At 48.4% G+C, this 16917-nt stretch overlaps 1 protein-coding gene across 2 annotated transcripts in view; it reads left to right on the plus strand.

The window, feature by feature from the left end:
* The window catches only part of LOC143842731 (uncharacterized), a 16502-nt gene extending 1616 nt beyond the window's left edge, over window positions 1-14886 (plus strand). The window contains exons 2-5 of one of the 2 annotated variants that reach the window (XM_077347893.1): window positions 9103-9213; window positions 13311-13358; window positions 13900-14428; window positions 14773-14886. In XM_077347893.1, the coding sequence (XP_077204008.1) occupies window positions 9103-9213; window positions 13311-13358; window positions 13900-13960 (220 nt within the window). In that variant the 3' untranslated portion in view covers window positions 13961-14428; window positions 14773-14886. Of the gene's footprint in view, window positions 1-9102; window positions 9214-13310; window positions 13359-13899; window positions 14444-14772 lie in introns of both variants that reach the window. The other variant, XM_077347892.1, reaches the window with a different exon arrangement.
* The last annotated feature ends 2031 nt before the right edge of the window (window positions 14887-16917 follow it).

A 16917-nucleotide genomic window follows, 5' to 3' on the forward strand; every position in this document is an offset into this window, starting at 1 on the left:
GATGAGCAGACGCAGTGGCGCCTCTTAATCAGAAGGGACCTCACCTTCCAGACTGCAGAAGCAGCCGACCTGAACACAGGCTCAGAGCCCACCACCACAGCCTAAGCCCCGTAGGAAAGACGTCAAAGAGGAGGGGGAACAACTGCATCTCATGTCTTCTGCATGTTCAAGCCCACCGCGCCATGCAACGGTTCCCTGCCCTAACTGCAGGGATCCACCAGAGATGCCTCTGTCAATTCTGAGGCACCAAATGCGGGTAGAAAGGCCACAGCACAAGGGCATACTATCTGAAGGGGCAATCCGCTCCCATGAAACCAACCCCTGGTGCGGGGAAAAGCTGTTAGAATTTTCTCCTCTGCAGCGCACCAACACTAACATGATCAACACACCATCCCATATTCAGGATACTCAGTTCCTGACATGGAAGGAAATCAGGGTCACAGTCCAGATCCAGCAGGCATCCTGTGAAGAGGAGATTGAATCTAGCTCAGAGCTCTCAATAATTTCCCAAGAGACTCTTAAGCAGTTATGTCCCAGGGGAAGCCTTGTCTCCAGACTCTTAGAGATCTCCTCACAGATTTCTAAGGGAAGAAGGTCCCATTCCCCAGCATCAGGAATTTCAAGCAGTTCTCCGGCATGCTGTAGCTAGTCATAGTAGCCAGCCACTATACCAGTCTCCTCGGCCTTGATTGGTTAGATCCATTGGGCATCAACATCACCAGGGTCCACTACATCCATAGCCTATGATGAGATCTGCAGAGAGTTTGCAGCCATGTTTGACAAGTCCTTAGGATGCTACTATGGCCTGCTGATTTCCCTGGTCCTTGATCCAGTGTGTCCGCTCATCTGGTTGAAGGCCCAGCATGTCTAGGCTCTGAAGCCTAATACTGATGCTGACCTGGACCATCTTATCAAACAAGGAGTGCTCGGTCCAGTCCCACATGCACGCTGGGAACCCCTGATGTCACTCCTCTCAAATCCAACAGGGACATCAGGATCTGCTCTGACTACAAATGCACACTCAACAAGGTTCTGCAACACCACACATCTCCAGTGCCAGCAGCGAGCCACCTTCTCACATCACTAGCTGGAGGCTACGTCTTCTCCAAGTTTGACCTAGCTCAGGCCCACCAACAGCTGCCTGGTGACAACTCCACTGCTGAAGCACAGTCTATTGTAACCCATGAGGTTCTGAGTCAAGAGGCTCCAATTTGATGTCAACTCCAGGGATTTGATTCATGGAAGATGTCTTCAAAGGTCTATCAAGCGTCATACCATACCATAAATGACACCCTCGTGTCAGGCAGCTCTTACACTGAGCTTGCATCATGCCTGCTTGAGGTCCTGAGCTGTTTCCAGTCCACCGGTCTAAAGGTGAAGCGTGAGGAGCGTCACTTCTGCGTGCCATCCGTAGAGTTTCTTGGGTTCCTGAATGATGCCGACGGCATGCACCCCATGGCATCCAAGGTGAAGGCCACAAAGGAAGCCCTTCTGCTGTGGTCAAAGCATGACCTGCAATCCTTCCTGAGTCTGCTCAGTTTCTACCACTTGTTCCTCCCTAACAAAGTGGCTATTGCCGAGCCACTGCAATAAACAAACAAACAAATACATAAATAAGAAAGCCCCGTGGGTCTGAGTCCAAGCTCAACAAAAGGTGTTCAGCACCATCAAGAGCCTCCTTTCCTCAGCGTCCTTGTCAATTTCGATAAGTCCCAGTCGGTTGTCCTTGTGTACGACGCCTCTCCACAGAGTTGTGGTTGTGCTTATTTTCCTGGAACTCCCGCCTGGTTCTGGCATCTCGGCCAAGCTCAGGAGCAGTGCCCCTTCCTTTGCTTGCATTTCAAAGATCCCATCCCGCTTCCACGGCGCCTCGTTATTTCCCCTCCAAGTCTGTCATCCCCAGATATCCAAAACAACAGATGTGTGAACTGCTTTAACACCTAGCTATAGCAAAGAGCAGTCCGATCCTACTTTCCTGTGTGAATGTCCAATTCTCACCTAATGCCAATCTCTGGTCTTTCCCACAGCCCAGGTCTATAGATCCTGCCATCCCCCCACCCCAGTGTCTCTGACAAGGTTTCCTGTCTCTGAGCATCTGCAGAGTACGGACTCTGTTTGCTGACTTTTCCAAATACAGACTTTCTACTTAAAGCTTCACCCTGGAGCCCGAGAGGGATGTCTGTGGAGTGAGTCCACTGGGGTTCCCCTGCTTGGTTCCTCACAGATTCTCACTGACTATTAGTCCCACGCTCTGTCTTCGGTGGAATGGAACTACACCCACGTCAAAGAAACCCTTGCAATCATTGCTGGCATCAAGAAGTTCCATGACTACATCTACTGCTGCTGTTTCACAACAGTCACCAGCCAAAAGCCTCTCTTGGGACTCTTCACGTCGGATCACCAAAAGCCTCAGATCCTGTCCCCAAGAACGCTGTGCTGGTTCTTCTTCCTCCATGGCTGCAATTATGTGCTCCAGCACCTTCCTGGAACAGGCATGAGGAGCGTCCGTGTCCTCAGCCACCTGCCACTTCCGAGCACTGGCCCTGATCTGCTGCTGGCTCATGAGGTCCTGCTCTTAGAAACTCTTCCCCAACCGCCTCGCCACACTTTGGATGCTGCCACCCATTCGGCTAAGGATCAGGTCCTCTCCCGTATCCTCAGCTGGGTGTGGAGGGAGGAGCCCAAGGAATGTCAGGACCTTGTATTCATGCCCTGTATCCACAAATTGTCCATCCACAGAGACTGCCTACTGTGGAGAAGTTGAGCAGATGTCTTAACCAAACTGACTCTGAGCGATGGACACCCTGCATAAAAGTCATCCTGGCATCGTCCAGATGAAAGCTCTGGCCAGGAGCTACATATGGTGGCTGAACATTGGTGCAGAAGTTGAGACATGGGTCAGGTGCTGCCAGACCTGCCAAGAAAGACATCCTGAGATGCTACTGGCCCCTGTCCAGCAATGGGAGATAACAGGCCCTCTGTGGTCATAACTTCACATAGACTTTGACCGCTCCCTTCAAGGCTAAACATTACTCCTCATAGTTGACTCATACTCAAAATGGCTGGAAGTCATGCCGGTTTCAACAATGTCATCCAAGGTCATCATCAGGCCTCTGTGACAAGTTTTTGCCACCCATGGTCTCCCTGACCCCATCAACTCTGAAATGGGGGCTCAGTTCTGGTTGGCTGAGTTCCAGGAGTTCATGGCAATACATCTGGTATGGCATGTTACATGGGTGCCTTTCTGCCTATCCACCAATGGCCAAGCTGAACGGATGGTGGGGACTCAAAGGATTCACTCACCCAGCTTTTTCGGGGTATTGGAGTCAATGGCTGGTCATTTTCCTGATACGTCAACACATCACACCAAATTCAGCCACCAGGAGCAGTCCAACCAAACTCCTTATGAAGGAGGCTGGTAACTCTCCTAGACAGGCTAAACTCCAACTTCACATCAGGTGGATTTCCAGGTAGGTTGGTGCCCGCTGCTCTGAGGTCCTTCACACTGGATGACTCCACCTACATGACAAACTATAGCAGCAGCGTAGCCTGAATCTTGGCAGTTGTCACCAGGACAATGGGGCCCATCTCCTACCAGCTCCACCCACCAGACAGACATCCCTTCTGATGGCGCATGGACCAGATAAGGCGGCACCTTCCTGATGCACCTGCAATGTTAATTGCCCCAGCATCCAACCTAGCACTGGAGCCACCAACAGTGAAGACCGCCAATGCAAGGGGCACTGTGACTGTTCAGAGGTTGAATCGCCCTGTACGGAGGTGGTCAAACTCAAGGGTGCGCTGTAGCCAATGATAGTCGCCCTAGACCACCTGTGAGCCCCCCATGGAATTCTGGCATTTGCGAGGAGTGCAGACCCAGCCCAAGTACCTCCAAGACTTTCTGTGCCAGTTGGTGTGTTCGGACTTAATGGGGGAGGGATGCTGCAGACACAAAGAGACCTCAATCTTGGAAGCTGAGAATGGGACCCTGAACCCTTGCTAGGGATTTGCTGGTCATGGGGTTTTAGCCAACTTCTCTTCAGCCAATGTCATGTTTTGGCAGGAGGCTCAAGAACGTGTATACATTCAATGGTTCTGGCTGTCTGCGTTCAGTGTTTTCTTCGAGTAAAGTTGTTGGTTGTTGGAACTGAGTGGCTGTGTCTTACAGAACTCACGGATTTGATCAATAGAAGGCCACAAAAACTGCGTATAGTAGCTTTCTTGGCAGGGTCTGGATGAGTTCAGGATCTGCATTCTGCATAATTTGTATATCTTGCCTTTCTCTGAAGACATTCACTGTCAGTAGTGTAATTACATGCAACCTATTTAAGCTCATTTGGTTTAGTCTTCTGTTTTTTACAATGAGTAGTTTTGGCCATGGAACTATAAAAAGTTCCATGTTTCCAGAATTGAATCCAGCAGTTAATTACTCTTTGAGGCCTCAAAAGGCTTTTTGAGATGATTTTTCTTTGTGTGATAACAACGCAGTCTTGACTCTCTGGTCGTCAGGAATCCAGGCACCTTCCATCCTTCTGCACTAGACATCACATGCAACTAGAATCACCTCCGGAATAATATGGCTACTGGAAAACGTTCTTTCCTCTTCAGCCACCAAGGTTTGGCAGCCCCAGGTGAGGCTCTGAAATCTCCCAGACCCACAACTGATCTCCAGACAGCAAAGATCAGTTCCCCAGGAGGAAATGGCTGAAGCCATCTCCTGTTTTAACAAAAGAATTGTTGGTGGTTTCCTGCTGCACTGCCATTTTGTGCCATCTGTGCTGCATGTTCAGTCTGCCTACAACCCTCACACCTCTCTCTCTCCAGCAGGAGCAGTTTAAGGATATGTGGGGCCCGTAGCACCAAAGTCAATTTAAGGATTTGTAGGGCCCTAGCAGAGTACAATTTTGGTGGGAGCAGCCGGACCAAGGGCAGAGGGGCCCCCCATGGTGGAAAGGGGTGTTACTCCGAGGGACCTTAAAGGACGAAAAGGGGGAGGAGGGAGGCTATGGTCCTGATCCCTGGGGGGAAGGTTCTGCATGGGGTCCCTGGAGGTGCAGAGCCCAAAACAAGTGCTGCATGTACTACATGGATAAACAGGCCCTCTTCTCTAGTTGTCCCCTGAACAATCCAGTTACTTTTTCAAAGCATAAAGTTGATTGCATTACAACACTCCTCTCCCCCACTATAATGTAGCAATGCTATAGCATGGGGACAAAACAGGCAGTAAGGTGGCATGTAGCCTTTTCCATGCAATTACCCATCCATGAAGTTCCTGCCCTTTGTGGGGAGGGGGGTGCTGGTAGGTTTTGATGACACTGGGTTGTATTGTTTCTTCATCTTTTGGATAAGTTTTGTTGTGAGTTTCCTGTACGTCTGACACCCCCCCCCCTCTTCCTAGGGGCTCTGCCTCTTCAAAATCCTGCCTGTACTTCTGGAAGTTCTCGGTCCACATGTTGCTGGAGCCTAGCTTGTAGGATTTTGAACATAACTTTGCTAGCATGAGAAATGAGTGCAATGGTGAGGTAGTTTGAACATTCTTTGGCATTGCCCTTCTTTGGGATTGGAATGTAAACTGAGCTTTTCCAATCCTGTGGCCACTGTTGAATTTTCCAGATTTGCTGGCATATTGAGTGTAGCACTCTTACTGCATTGTCTTTTAAGATTTTGAATAGTTCAACTGGAATGCTGTCACCACCACTAGCTTTATTGTTGCTCAGACTTCCTAAGGCCCATTTGACTTCACATTCCAGGATGTCTGGCTCCAGGTTCGTGACTACCCCATCATAGTTATCAGGGATGTCAAGCTCGCTCTTGTATAGTTCTTCTGTATAATTTTGTCACCTTTTAAAAATCTGCTTCTCTTAGGTCCCTACCATTTTGGTCCTTTATCATACCCGTCTTTGCATGAAACATTCTCTTCTATTGTTTTCTTCTATTTGTTTGCACTGTTGATTTAAGAAGGCATTCTTATCTCTTCTAGCTATTCTCTGGAATTCAGCATTCCGTTGGGCGTTTCTTTCTCTTTCTCTTCCCATCTCACCTCAGCTATTGGTAAAGCTTCCTCAGACAGCCATTTTGCTTTCTTGCAATTCCTTTTCTTTGGAATGGTCCCTTACATTCAACAAGGGACTTGAAAGTAGCTGTTCTATTGCAAAGGACCTTCAAGAACAGGCTAGAAAGGGAGACTGCAGAAATGCAAGTTATTACAACACTCAATACTATGACAAACCCTGGACTCAACAAGGACAAAGGTTTTTTATTTCACTATGCATTCTAACCTTGTTTAGCTTTAGGACCAACATATCCATATTCCTCACAGTTTATTTTAATGGGGATTATGTGACTGTTAGTAATATATGCAATTTTGAAATCAACTCTCTGGTCCCAGGACAAGATAGCTGCCCCCTCAGCTTCTACTTGTAGGAATGTTTCACACTTGGGTGGAGACAGATGGGGCCAGCAGTAAATGGTCAGGTGGAAGCCGCTGATCACTGGCATTGACAGTTTTATTTCTCATATATGTTTTTGTGACCTACAACTGATTTCCAGGGGTCTGATTGGCTGGTTTAGCAAAGAATTATTCTATGGCTCTATTTGGATGTTGTGACACAGTTTACTAATTTAACAGAATTCACTTTTGCTTTCTATTCCCACTGTCATGATGGTCAATTCATAGTCTGAGGAAGAGGGCTTCCACTCGAAAGCTTGAATAAATCTTTGTTGGTCCTAAAGCTGCTCCTGGACTGTGATTTTTAAGTCCCTGAGAAAGAAAGAAAGTGGGAGGCCGGACTAGGTGGCCCTCTGTGTTCTCTTCCACCACTGGGTGATTCTGACATCTCAGTCTTTCTGGTTATAAACCTTTGTCTTCCCAAGTCTTGCTGGTCATGTTAAGCAGATTATGTGGCACAGGATCCCCATCTGTTTGGCATGGAGAAAGTATCAGGCTCAGTCCACTCTGTCCAGGCAGAGGTGGTAGGAAACTGCTCTGCCTGAGACCCTGGAGCGTCGCTGTTGGTCTGAGAACCCCTTGCTGATCTTGGTGGACCCCTGGTCTGACTCCGTGTAAGGCAGCATCACATTTTGGTTTCTTTGTTTTGACCTCCATCTGTGGCTCTGTCCCTCTCTGTGGCCTGTGTCAGATCCCTGGGCGATCTTGTGGGTAAAGAACCACAGAAGCTGGAATCGTCGCAGCTCTTTATCGGTGCCAGAACATGATAAAAGCTGTAGCAAGGCCGCGCTGAACCCTCCCCACCAAAAAATCCCACTATACATTTACAAATAACACGTGCCATTGGCTGGATCCCACATGATTGGTCTAAAATAATTGGATCCCGCAAGGGCAATCCTTGGAGCACAATGGTTAGAACCTATCGGTGATTGATCTTGCATCAGACCGTGTGCTTGGCCCACCATCGGATTGTTAGCCTGGCCACAGACACCAACAGCCTGGCTGAGTTCCTAGCAATGCAGCATTGGGGGCTCCTGGGGATGCCGGGCCTGAGACGCCAGTCAGGGGGGAAAGACTTCAGCTGTGCTCTGTGATGAGAGGCCAGACAGCCAAGTCAATCTAGGGCAGGGGTCTCCAGCCGTTTTGAGCCTGCAGGTTCCTGTAACCTACTGAGAAGAAGGGGATGGTGAAGACCACCCCAACAGGGACACCATGGTAGGGAACTGCACCAGGCAGCTGATGTGCAGCGATGGCTTCCTTTTGAGATGGGGGGGGGCAAGGAAGCTTGTAGCCAGACGCGGATGTTGGATTTTCATAAGGAAAACTTTAATACACTCAGAGACATGATGAGTGTCATACCATGGACGAGAATGCTGGAAGGGAAGGGAGCATGTGAAGGGTAGGCACTACTCAAACAAGAGCTATTGCATGCTCAAACAATGACTATCCCAGAAAGACGAAAACACTGCAGGAGCTTCAAGAGGACTTCAAGAGAAGTTCAAGAGGAACTAAGAAAAAAAAGGAAAATGTTCAGGAAATGGAGGGAAGGACAGAGCTCTAAAGAAGAGTATCTGCAGGTTACTAGGCACTGTAGATCAATCATCAGAAAGGCCAAAGCTGAGAGTGAGCTAAGATTGGCCAGGGAAGCCCACTGTAACAAGAAAAGATTTTTCAGCTATGTGAGGAGCAAACGTAAAGTAAAGGAGGCAATAGGCCCACTGTTGGGTGCGGATGGACAAACTTTAACGGAGAAAGCAGAAAAGCTCAGCGCCTATTTTACGTCTATTTTTTCCCACAGGTCAAAGGGTTTAGGCACATCTAGAGATGGCCGTAGCCAAAGGATAGCGTCTGGGTGGCAGGTTAACATGGATAGAGAGGTTGTCGAGAGGCATTTAGCTGCACTGGATGAAATACAGCATGACTGGGAACAAAGCCCCATCCTTTTTTTCCTTTTCCAACAGGGAAAAATGCATTCACATTTGTAGCAAAAGTCTTTGATGAGTCAAAAAAGAAACCAGTGTAGGTACAGGCAGTTTTAACTGTGTTTTAGTGATCTTAAAACCCTGTTTTATTGGTATGATATATCTAGTATTTATTGCTATTTTATTGGCGTTACCTACTCTGAGGCTGTGGGTTATAATTAATAATTTTATTCTTAATATCACTATTAGGCCCTGTATACTAAAAATTCATAGAGCCTCTTGTGGCGCAGAGTGGTAAGGCAGCCGTCTGAAAGCTTTGCCCATGAGGCTGGGAGTTCAATCCCAGCAGCTGGCTCAAGGTTGACTCAGCCTTCCATCCTTCCGAGGTCGGTAAAATGAGTACCCAGCTTGCTGGGGGGGTAAACGGTAATGACTGGGGAAGGCACTGGCAAACCACCCCGTATTGAGTCTGCCATGAAAACGCTGGAGGGCGTCACCCCGAGGGTCAGACATGACTCGGTGCTTGCACAGGGGATACCTTTACCTTACTAAAAATTCATGGTGAGCACCCTGCCTCTCATGGGCATCACATTGAGGACTCCTGCCATAAAGGGTTCTGGCTTCCATCCTTCCAAATTCTGGTAGAGGTGATTAGGAAATAACAGGATGAACCCTGAATTGGCTTGCTGATTTTGACCTTTTCTTGTCTCTGGGCCTTTGTTCTATCATCAGCTTTTGGACGGGGAAGAAAGCTCTGGACACCGTTCTGATAAAGTCTCAGGATGAACTGGATGAGTTCTTCATGGAGGAGGAGGAGGACCTCCACACCTGGGTCAACACAAGGTAGGCAGGAAGTCTTTTGTGTAGCATCACACTTTGCCTTGGCCTCAACCCAGGGCACAGTCTGCACTTACTTTCTTTATTCCATTGTCAATCCTGTTTAATTCAGATCGTTTTGAACTCGGGTCTTCCTCTCCCCCCTCCTCCCCATTGAAACAGGAAAGTCTTCTGCACGTGGCTAGGGAGGCTCAGAAGGGGGGGAGGCAAATGGAAACTCTTTCTCTGTTTTCTTGAAGGGGGGAGAGGATCCAAGAAGTCAGAGGAGGGAGGAAAAAAACCCTTTCTTTTCTTGAAGGTGGTGGGGGGGAATGAAGAAGGCACAAAAAAAAAAAAATCCAAGGCCGACAGAAGTTGAGAGAAATTAGGGGCTTCTCCTTTGAGGCAGGCTTGTCACATGACCACCTGTAGCCAATCATGGGTCCTCTACCACGGAGGAGAGCCCAGATTCAAAACAATGCGATTTTCTGAATATATTCAGGATTAGCAGCAGTCTGAGATATCCCACAATAAAGGTAGGGTCACTCCGGATCAATCCTTCTTGCTGCAGAAGGAAAATTAAAATCGCCCCAAATCCAAACGGAAATCGCATTCTGTGTAGAGGGCAGGGACTGAATCGATCTGGGGCTGGAATAAAAGCTCCGTGCAGTTTACACCCAGGTCTCTAGCTTGGAAAAGGGGATCTCACAGGTGCAGGGAGTGGCTGAAGAAACCCCCCATGGGGAGCAGACTGTGTTCTCAGCTCTAGTCCCATCTCCTCGTGACAGGCAGGAATTCAGCAGGTGGACCTTCTCCCTGCATGGAGATACTGTCAGAAGGAATTCTGCTTGTTTTGATTCTTATGGCTGCCAAGCCACTCACAGAGGCACAGAGAACCGCCTGTGAAACAGCAGCCAATCTAATCAAGTGTTGGGGTAGTGATGTGCAGAAAGGATAGGTATGCAGGAAGGATCGAGGGGTCTTAGTAGAACGTGTACTGAACATGAGTCAGCAGCTTGACTTTGTGGCTAAAAAGGCAAATGGGATTTGGGGCTGTATCAACAGAATTATAATGTCCAAAATGATGTTACCACTTTACTCCTTTCGGATTAAACCTCACTTAGAGAACTTTGTTTATTTTGGGGTACCAGAATTGAAGAAGAGGTAGACAAGCTGGAGAGTGTCCATAGGAGGGCAACAAAGATGGTGAGGGGTTTGGAGACCAAGACGTAGAAGGAAAGGTTGGAGAGGAGACAGCTGAGAGGGGATCTGATAACCATCTTCAGGTACTTGAAGGGCTGTCACACTGAGAATGTGTGACAGCCCTTCAAGCAGAGTTGTTTTCTGTAGCCCCAGACAGTTGAACCAGAACCAATGGGATGAAAATAATTTTGGCTAAACATCCTGAAGATGTTCCTGACAGTTAGAGAAGTTCCTCAATGGAACAGGCTTTCCCTGGGAGGTGGTGGGTTCTCCTTCCTTGGAAGTTTTAAAGGAGAGGCTAGATAGCCATGTGACAGAAATGCTGCTTCTATCTATTTAGGCAGATTGTGAGTGGGTGGGTAGAAGGGACGGTGCCCATGCTTGGCTCTTGTGGCTCTTTCTTGCATTCCCAGGGAAATGCCAATTGCCACTTTGGGGTCGGGAGGTGAATTTCCTCCAGGCCAGACTGGCAATGGAATCTGCGGCTTTGGGGGGGGGGGCATCATCTGGGCATGGAATTGGGGTCACTGTGGGTAGGCAGGTAGTTGTGAATTTCCTACATTCTGCAGGGGATTGGACTAGATGACCCTGGAGGTCCCTTCCAACTCTTTGATTCTATGATTCAGCGAATCATCTTCATCACTTATTCCAGTTTCAGGATCTGCTCTGCTTCAGCATAACATGCTGTTTGTTTGGTAACAAGATAAGCCATGCACATCATTCAGACTTTTCCAGAGCCCACAGTGACTGGCAAGGCTGAGGAGGAGTCATCGGCATCTCTCCTGCCATCAGTGAGCTGAGACACAAAATACTTTGGGATAAGCCGTCGCAAACTCTGCTGCATGTTAAACAGGACGGGGATTTGTGTTTGCATAATCCCTCCCTGAAAACAAAGGGAAACTTAACATTTATAATGCTCTGACATCTGCACAAGGTATAGTCATCCTTCTAGGTTTATGTCACTGAAGCCCCCCCCCCCCCCATGGGAACACGGGCTAAGTGTTTTGAGCTTCCCTTTTCAGTGCTTGGAATCATAGAATAGAACCACAGAACCATAGAGTTAGTCTCTGCCAAGATCTTTGCTCACTGATTTTTGGCACGTTTCAGTCTTTTGTATTGTCTGTTTAATAAAGTTCTCCTTTGGATTTTGCCCTATTTTGGAATTCTGGATGTCTCTTTATCACGGACTTTGCTAGCTGAACTCTGCCTGATTCCTAACAAGTTGGCAGAGACAAAGGCATAACAGACATTAGGTGGTACTTATAGGGATGACCCCATAGGGGAGGGGGCTAAGGATTGTGGCGGGAGAGCAAACGGGACAAAGGGGTGCAAAGTTTCCCAGCCAAGCCAGATGGCCCAGCTTTGATCCAGACTGTTACAATGCTGTTGCGTCTCTGTGAGCCTAGCAAGATCGCTGAAATCAGATAGATAACGGGGCCCCGCTGAGAACTTCAGTGGAATGCAGAGGAGGAAAGGAACCAGGAAAGGATTTATGGTTTTACAACCCCCAGTCAGGAGGGCACCAGGAAACGACATATCAGAGGAGGGGGCATGAATTGGGGTTCACGCCATAGCCTCTTTCAGATACTATGATAAAAAGACCCTGTAAGCAAAAAGACACGATTGACCATGCAGAGCAAAATCAGTTTTGCCGAGTAAATTCACTCTCCTGTAAAGAGATCAGAAAAACCACAATGTTTTTGGTGAGTTTTCATCAGCTTTTCTATCTGTGGATCAGCCTCAAGCACTGTGTTTAACCAATTGCAGTGGTAGCTACCACTGAAATGATGCTATTTTAATTTGCACAGTGTCAAGTTTCCTGATGTGAGCTGGGAGTGGCGGGCTGCCAGGCAGATAGCCCGAAGGGAGGAGAATGCACAAAGTCCGTAAGCTGAAAGTCAGAGCCGAAACCGTCACTCACACCAAGACCCGAAGCAGACAAGGGCTGCAGGGGGCCCTTAATCCAGATCAGTAGCCAAAGGTCCGAAGCACAGAGAATCCAATAGAAGCAGGAAGAGGAGTGCAGGCTCCAGAAGCGGCGACTCCCAGCACAGGGAGCAATTGCCTCCACTGTCCTCTTAAGCTTCACGCTCAGCTAAGCCCAAACGCCTGCCTGACTAGTCAAAGCTCTGCAAGAGTTCGTAGAGGCCAGCCTGCATTGAGTCATCTGAGTAATGTGAGCTGCCGCTTGCCAGCCTGGGTTCCCTGGGCTCTGGAGATGAGGGTGGAGAGTGAGTGGGTGCTTCTGTCACCCGCTGGGTGCTCAGGGGCTGAGTGCGTGGGCCTGGTTCAGCTTCTGAACTGGGCTCCTCACCCCATTCTGGGTCTGCTGGTGGTTCCTGTGGCTCTGCTCCTGGCAGAACGCTCCGCTCTGCTTATTCCTCAGAACCTGGTGAGGGCACCCCTGGCAGAGGTCTGACCCATAGGCAAGCAGAGGTCCAGTGGCCCATCAGAGCCACCGGGGGACAGAGCCACCCACCCACTGCCAGGAAAGGTGTCCTTGGGTGCCGTGGATGGATGCTGCTGCTTTAACCATTTGGCATGACAACCCTCTCTAATCTGGCTGGAGGATTTCTCCCTTGAGAGGGGGCCTGTGGTTACTCTCTCGGGACCTCTTTAAGCTTTGGACAAAAGTCCTGCAAGGTAAATTCCTGCACTAATGCTTTGCAACAAAGGAGCTTGATGTGCAGCAACCAGCAAGCCTTTGGGTAACAGGTGTGCAATGTTAGATTCAAGTGGATCGCCATGTTGGTCTGAAGTAGCACAACCAAAACAGAGCCCAAGAGCTCCTTTAAGACCAACAAAGATTGATTCAAGGCGGGAGCTTTCGAGTGCATGCTTAAAGGTGCTTGTGGACTCTCTTTTGGTTGTGCAACGTGATAAAGATACCTGTGCTGCAGCGTCCTGCTTCTGCCTTTCAGGCTGTGCTTCCTGGAACCTCCCGAGGAGACCATCCTCTCAGAAGAACTGTAAGTAACACCAAGCGAGTCAGCTGGGGGGAGTGGTTAAGAGCACTGGCTTCTAGTATGGACAGCTGGGTTTGAATCCCAGCACCTCCACATGATGGGTGACCTTGGGCTAGTCACAGGCCTGATAGTGTGGTTTTCACAGAGAAGTGCTGTTGGAGCTTCCTCAGACCTACCACACAGGATATCTGTTTTTGTGGGGAGAAGAAGGGAAGGTGATCGTAAGCCAGTTTGAGACTCCTTTGGGTACTGAAAAGTGGGGTATGAGGACCAGGGACCTCTTCCTCCCTCCCAGCTGTCCCACTCTCTAGCCCAGCTTGCCTTTGGGAAGCGGGCCAGCAGAGGAGGCTGGCTCTTCTTCCAGTAGGAAGGAGGAGGAGGAGTTGGAGGAGGCTGGGGGCAGGGCAGACCTGCCATTGGCCCTCCATGAGAGAGTGGACACTCCTGAGGGCCAATCAGGGAAGGTGTGAGTTGTCTGTTATTATGGTTAAAGATAACAATAATTTTTAGAATAACTTTTTTTGACATTTCCATCCCATGGCAGAGAAGGCCCTTTCTCAGGTTGGCACCCATCTGGATTCAAATGGCAGAGGCACCTAAAATGAAGCTTCCAAAGATGACTGAAGTGATCACATGGGAATGACAGAGATGCCAACCGGATGATGGTCTGGAATACTGTGAAAGATAGTTGGAATGCTGAACTAGAGATCAAATTGCCAACATACGCTGGATCATGGAGAAAGCTAAGGAGTTCCAGAAGAACATCTACTTCTGCTTCATTGACTAAAGCCTTTGATTGTGTGGAGCACAACAAATTGTGGCAAATTCTTAAAGAGAACTCCCAGTAAATTAGAAATTTACTTACCATACCTATATGGAACATTTGGAGAATATGAGGGATTGTCCAGTGAGTGATTAGGTTCCATCTGCAGGTCTCCTGACATATCACTGGAGAACCCTGAAGGAGGACCCCGTGATAAAGTCTCCCCTCTTGCATTTTTAAAGAAACAGGACTCATATAGCAGTGGCTGCCCAATTTTCGGATGACTGGAATTCATCAAAAGGTCATCCAAGTAAGCAAGACTGGGGTAGGTTGCCCGGTTGTTGTTTGGCATGTTTTGCACTTGAAGAAGAAATACCCCCCCCCCCAGTAACTCCATCCCTCCACACCAAGGTCACCATCCTTGCATTGGTGACCCCCCCCCCTCTTCCATTGTGCGGCTGAGAAATGGGGACCCAGGCAGGAAAGGGAGGCTTCCTCAAGAGGAATCAGGAGTGTGCTGGGCTTGTCACGTGCCCTGCATCGTGCGCGTCTTAGGAGTGTGGAAGACAGGGTTGCACATCATGCCACTGTGGCTCATCAGGTGGTGCTCTGTGCTGGTGGGCAAAAGAGTGATGGGCTCTGCTTTCCCCACAGCTGCTTTGGTCCTGGGATCAGCCTGGAGGGAGAGGATGGAGAGGGCCAGGCGGACCCTGCTGACGGACGCAGCCCCAGGCCGGTGCCGAGCAGAGGGGGCCCGGACTCGGAACAAGTCTGAAAGGAAATTTCGCATTCTCTCAAACCAGGGCATTTCGTTTCTTTTAAAAATTCTTTGTGTATATAGATAGATAGATCGATTGTAAATAAAAATATTTATTCTGATGTTGTCCAATGTGTGCAATTCCTATTTTGCTTGTGAATCAGAGTCTTATACCCTGAGAAAGGTGGAATGAAGAAACCCGTTTTGGTAGGAACCTCAGACGAGGGTGAAGGACTCCCTTTACGAAGCTGAGAGAAGGATGGTTCCCATCCAGAGGCACTCTGACATCTGGAGGGAGGGGGACTAAACACACAGGCCCAGCATGCTGCAGATCTCCGGAGAAGTATCTTTCCCTTTCTCCCTTGCCTTTCACTTCCCTTCTCTCCTCAGCTATTTGTAAAGCTTCCTCAGACAGCCATTTTGATTTCTTGCATTTCTTTTTCTTTGGGATGGCTTTAGTTGCTACCTCTTGTACAATGTTGCGAACCTCCGTCCATAGTTCTTCAGGCACTCTGTCTATCAGATCTAATTCCTTAAATCTATTTGTCACCTCTACTGTATATTTGTCGGGGATATGATTTAGTTCATACCTGAGTGGCCTAGTGCTTTTCCCTACCTTCTTCAATTTGAGCCTAAATTTTGAAACAAGAAGCTGATGATCTGAACCACAATCAGCTCCTGGTCTTGTTTTAACTGACTGTATAGAACTTCTCCATCGTTGGCTGCAGAGCACATAGTCAATCTGATTTCTGTGTTGACCGTCTGGTGATGTCCATGTGTAGAGTCGTCTCTTGGGTTGTTGGAAAAGAGTGTTTGCTATGACCATTGTATTCTCTTGACACAATTCTACGAGCCTGTGCCCTGCTTCATTTTGTACTCCTGTTATCCTGGTTATCCCGGTTGTACTCCTGTTATCCCGGCTTCCTACTTTAGCATTCCAATCCCCCATGATGATAAGCACATCATTTTTTGGCGTTGCTTCTAGAAGGTGTTGTAGGGCTTCATAGAACTGGCCAACTTCATCTTCAGCAGCAGTGGTGATGTTGAATGGTTTGCCTTGGATCCGAACTGAGATCATTCTGTCATTTTGGGGATTGTATCCCAATACTGCTTTCCCTACTCTTTTATTGATTATGAAGGCTACTCGATTTCTTCTGCGAGATTCTTGTCCACAGTAGTATACCTGATGGTCATCTGAATTAAATTCACCCATTCCTGTCCATTTTAGTTCACTGATTCCTAAAATGTCGATGTTCAGTCTTGTCATCTCTTGTTTGACCATGTCCAGCTTGCCCTGATTCATGGATCTGACGTTCCAGGTTCCTATGGAATAAAAATCTTTACAGCATCGGACTGTCTTTTCGCCACCAGTTACTTCCACAACTGAGCGTCCTTTTGGCTTTGGCCCAGTAGCTTCATTCATACTAGTGCTACTTGTACTAGCCGTCTGCTCATCCCCAGTAGCATATTGGACACCTTCCGACCTGAGGGGCTCATCTTCCGGCGTCATATTGTTTTTCCTTTTGAACCTGTCCATAGGGTTTTCATGGCAAAGGTACCGGAGTGGTTTGCCATTTCCTTCTCCAGTGGATCACCTATTGTCACAGCTCTCAGCCATGACCTGTCCATCTCGGGTGGCCCTGCACAGCATGGCTCATAGCTTCACTGAGCTACGCAAGCCCCTTCGCCACGACAAGGCAGCGATCCTTGAAGGGGACAGTGATCCTTGAAGGGGCAGATAGAATGTCTGTGGCCCCAAGGTAGCCATCTCAAGGGCCAGGTACATTCCCACCTCTGGGTGCAGCCTGGAGATCACCTGGAATTACACCTGATGACCAGTTCCCCAGAGGAAATGGTTGCTTTGAAGGGCAGAGTCTGTGGCATTAGACTCTTCCAGTAACCTTCTCACTGTCAACCAAGCTGTACATCCCAAATATCCAGGAGTTTTCCAACCCAAAGTTGGCAGCCTCAGAAGATATAAGAAACTGTCTTCAGATTACAACTTTAAAAAAAAGAAAGCAAAACAGCCACCATGAAAACTT

Source organism: Paroedura picta, chromosome 8 (assembly GCF_049243985.1).
Source record: "Paroedura picta isolate Pp20150507F chromosome 8, Ppicta_v3.0, whole genome shotgun sequence".
Classification (NCBI taxonomy): Eukaryota; Metazoa; Chordata; class Lepidosauria; order Squamata; family Gekkonidae; genus Paroedura; species Paroedura picta.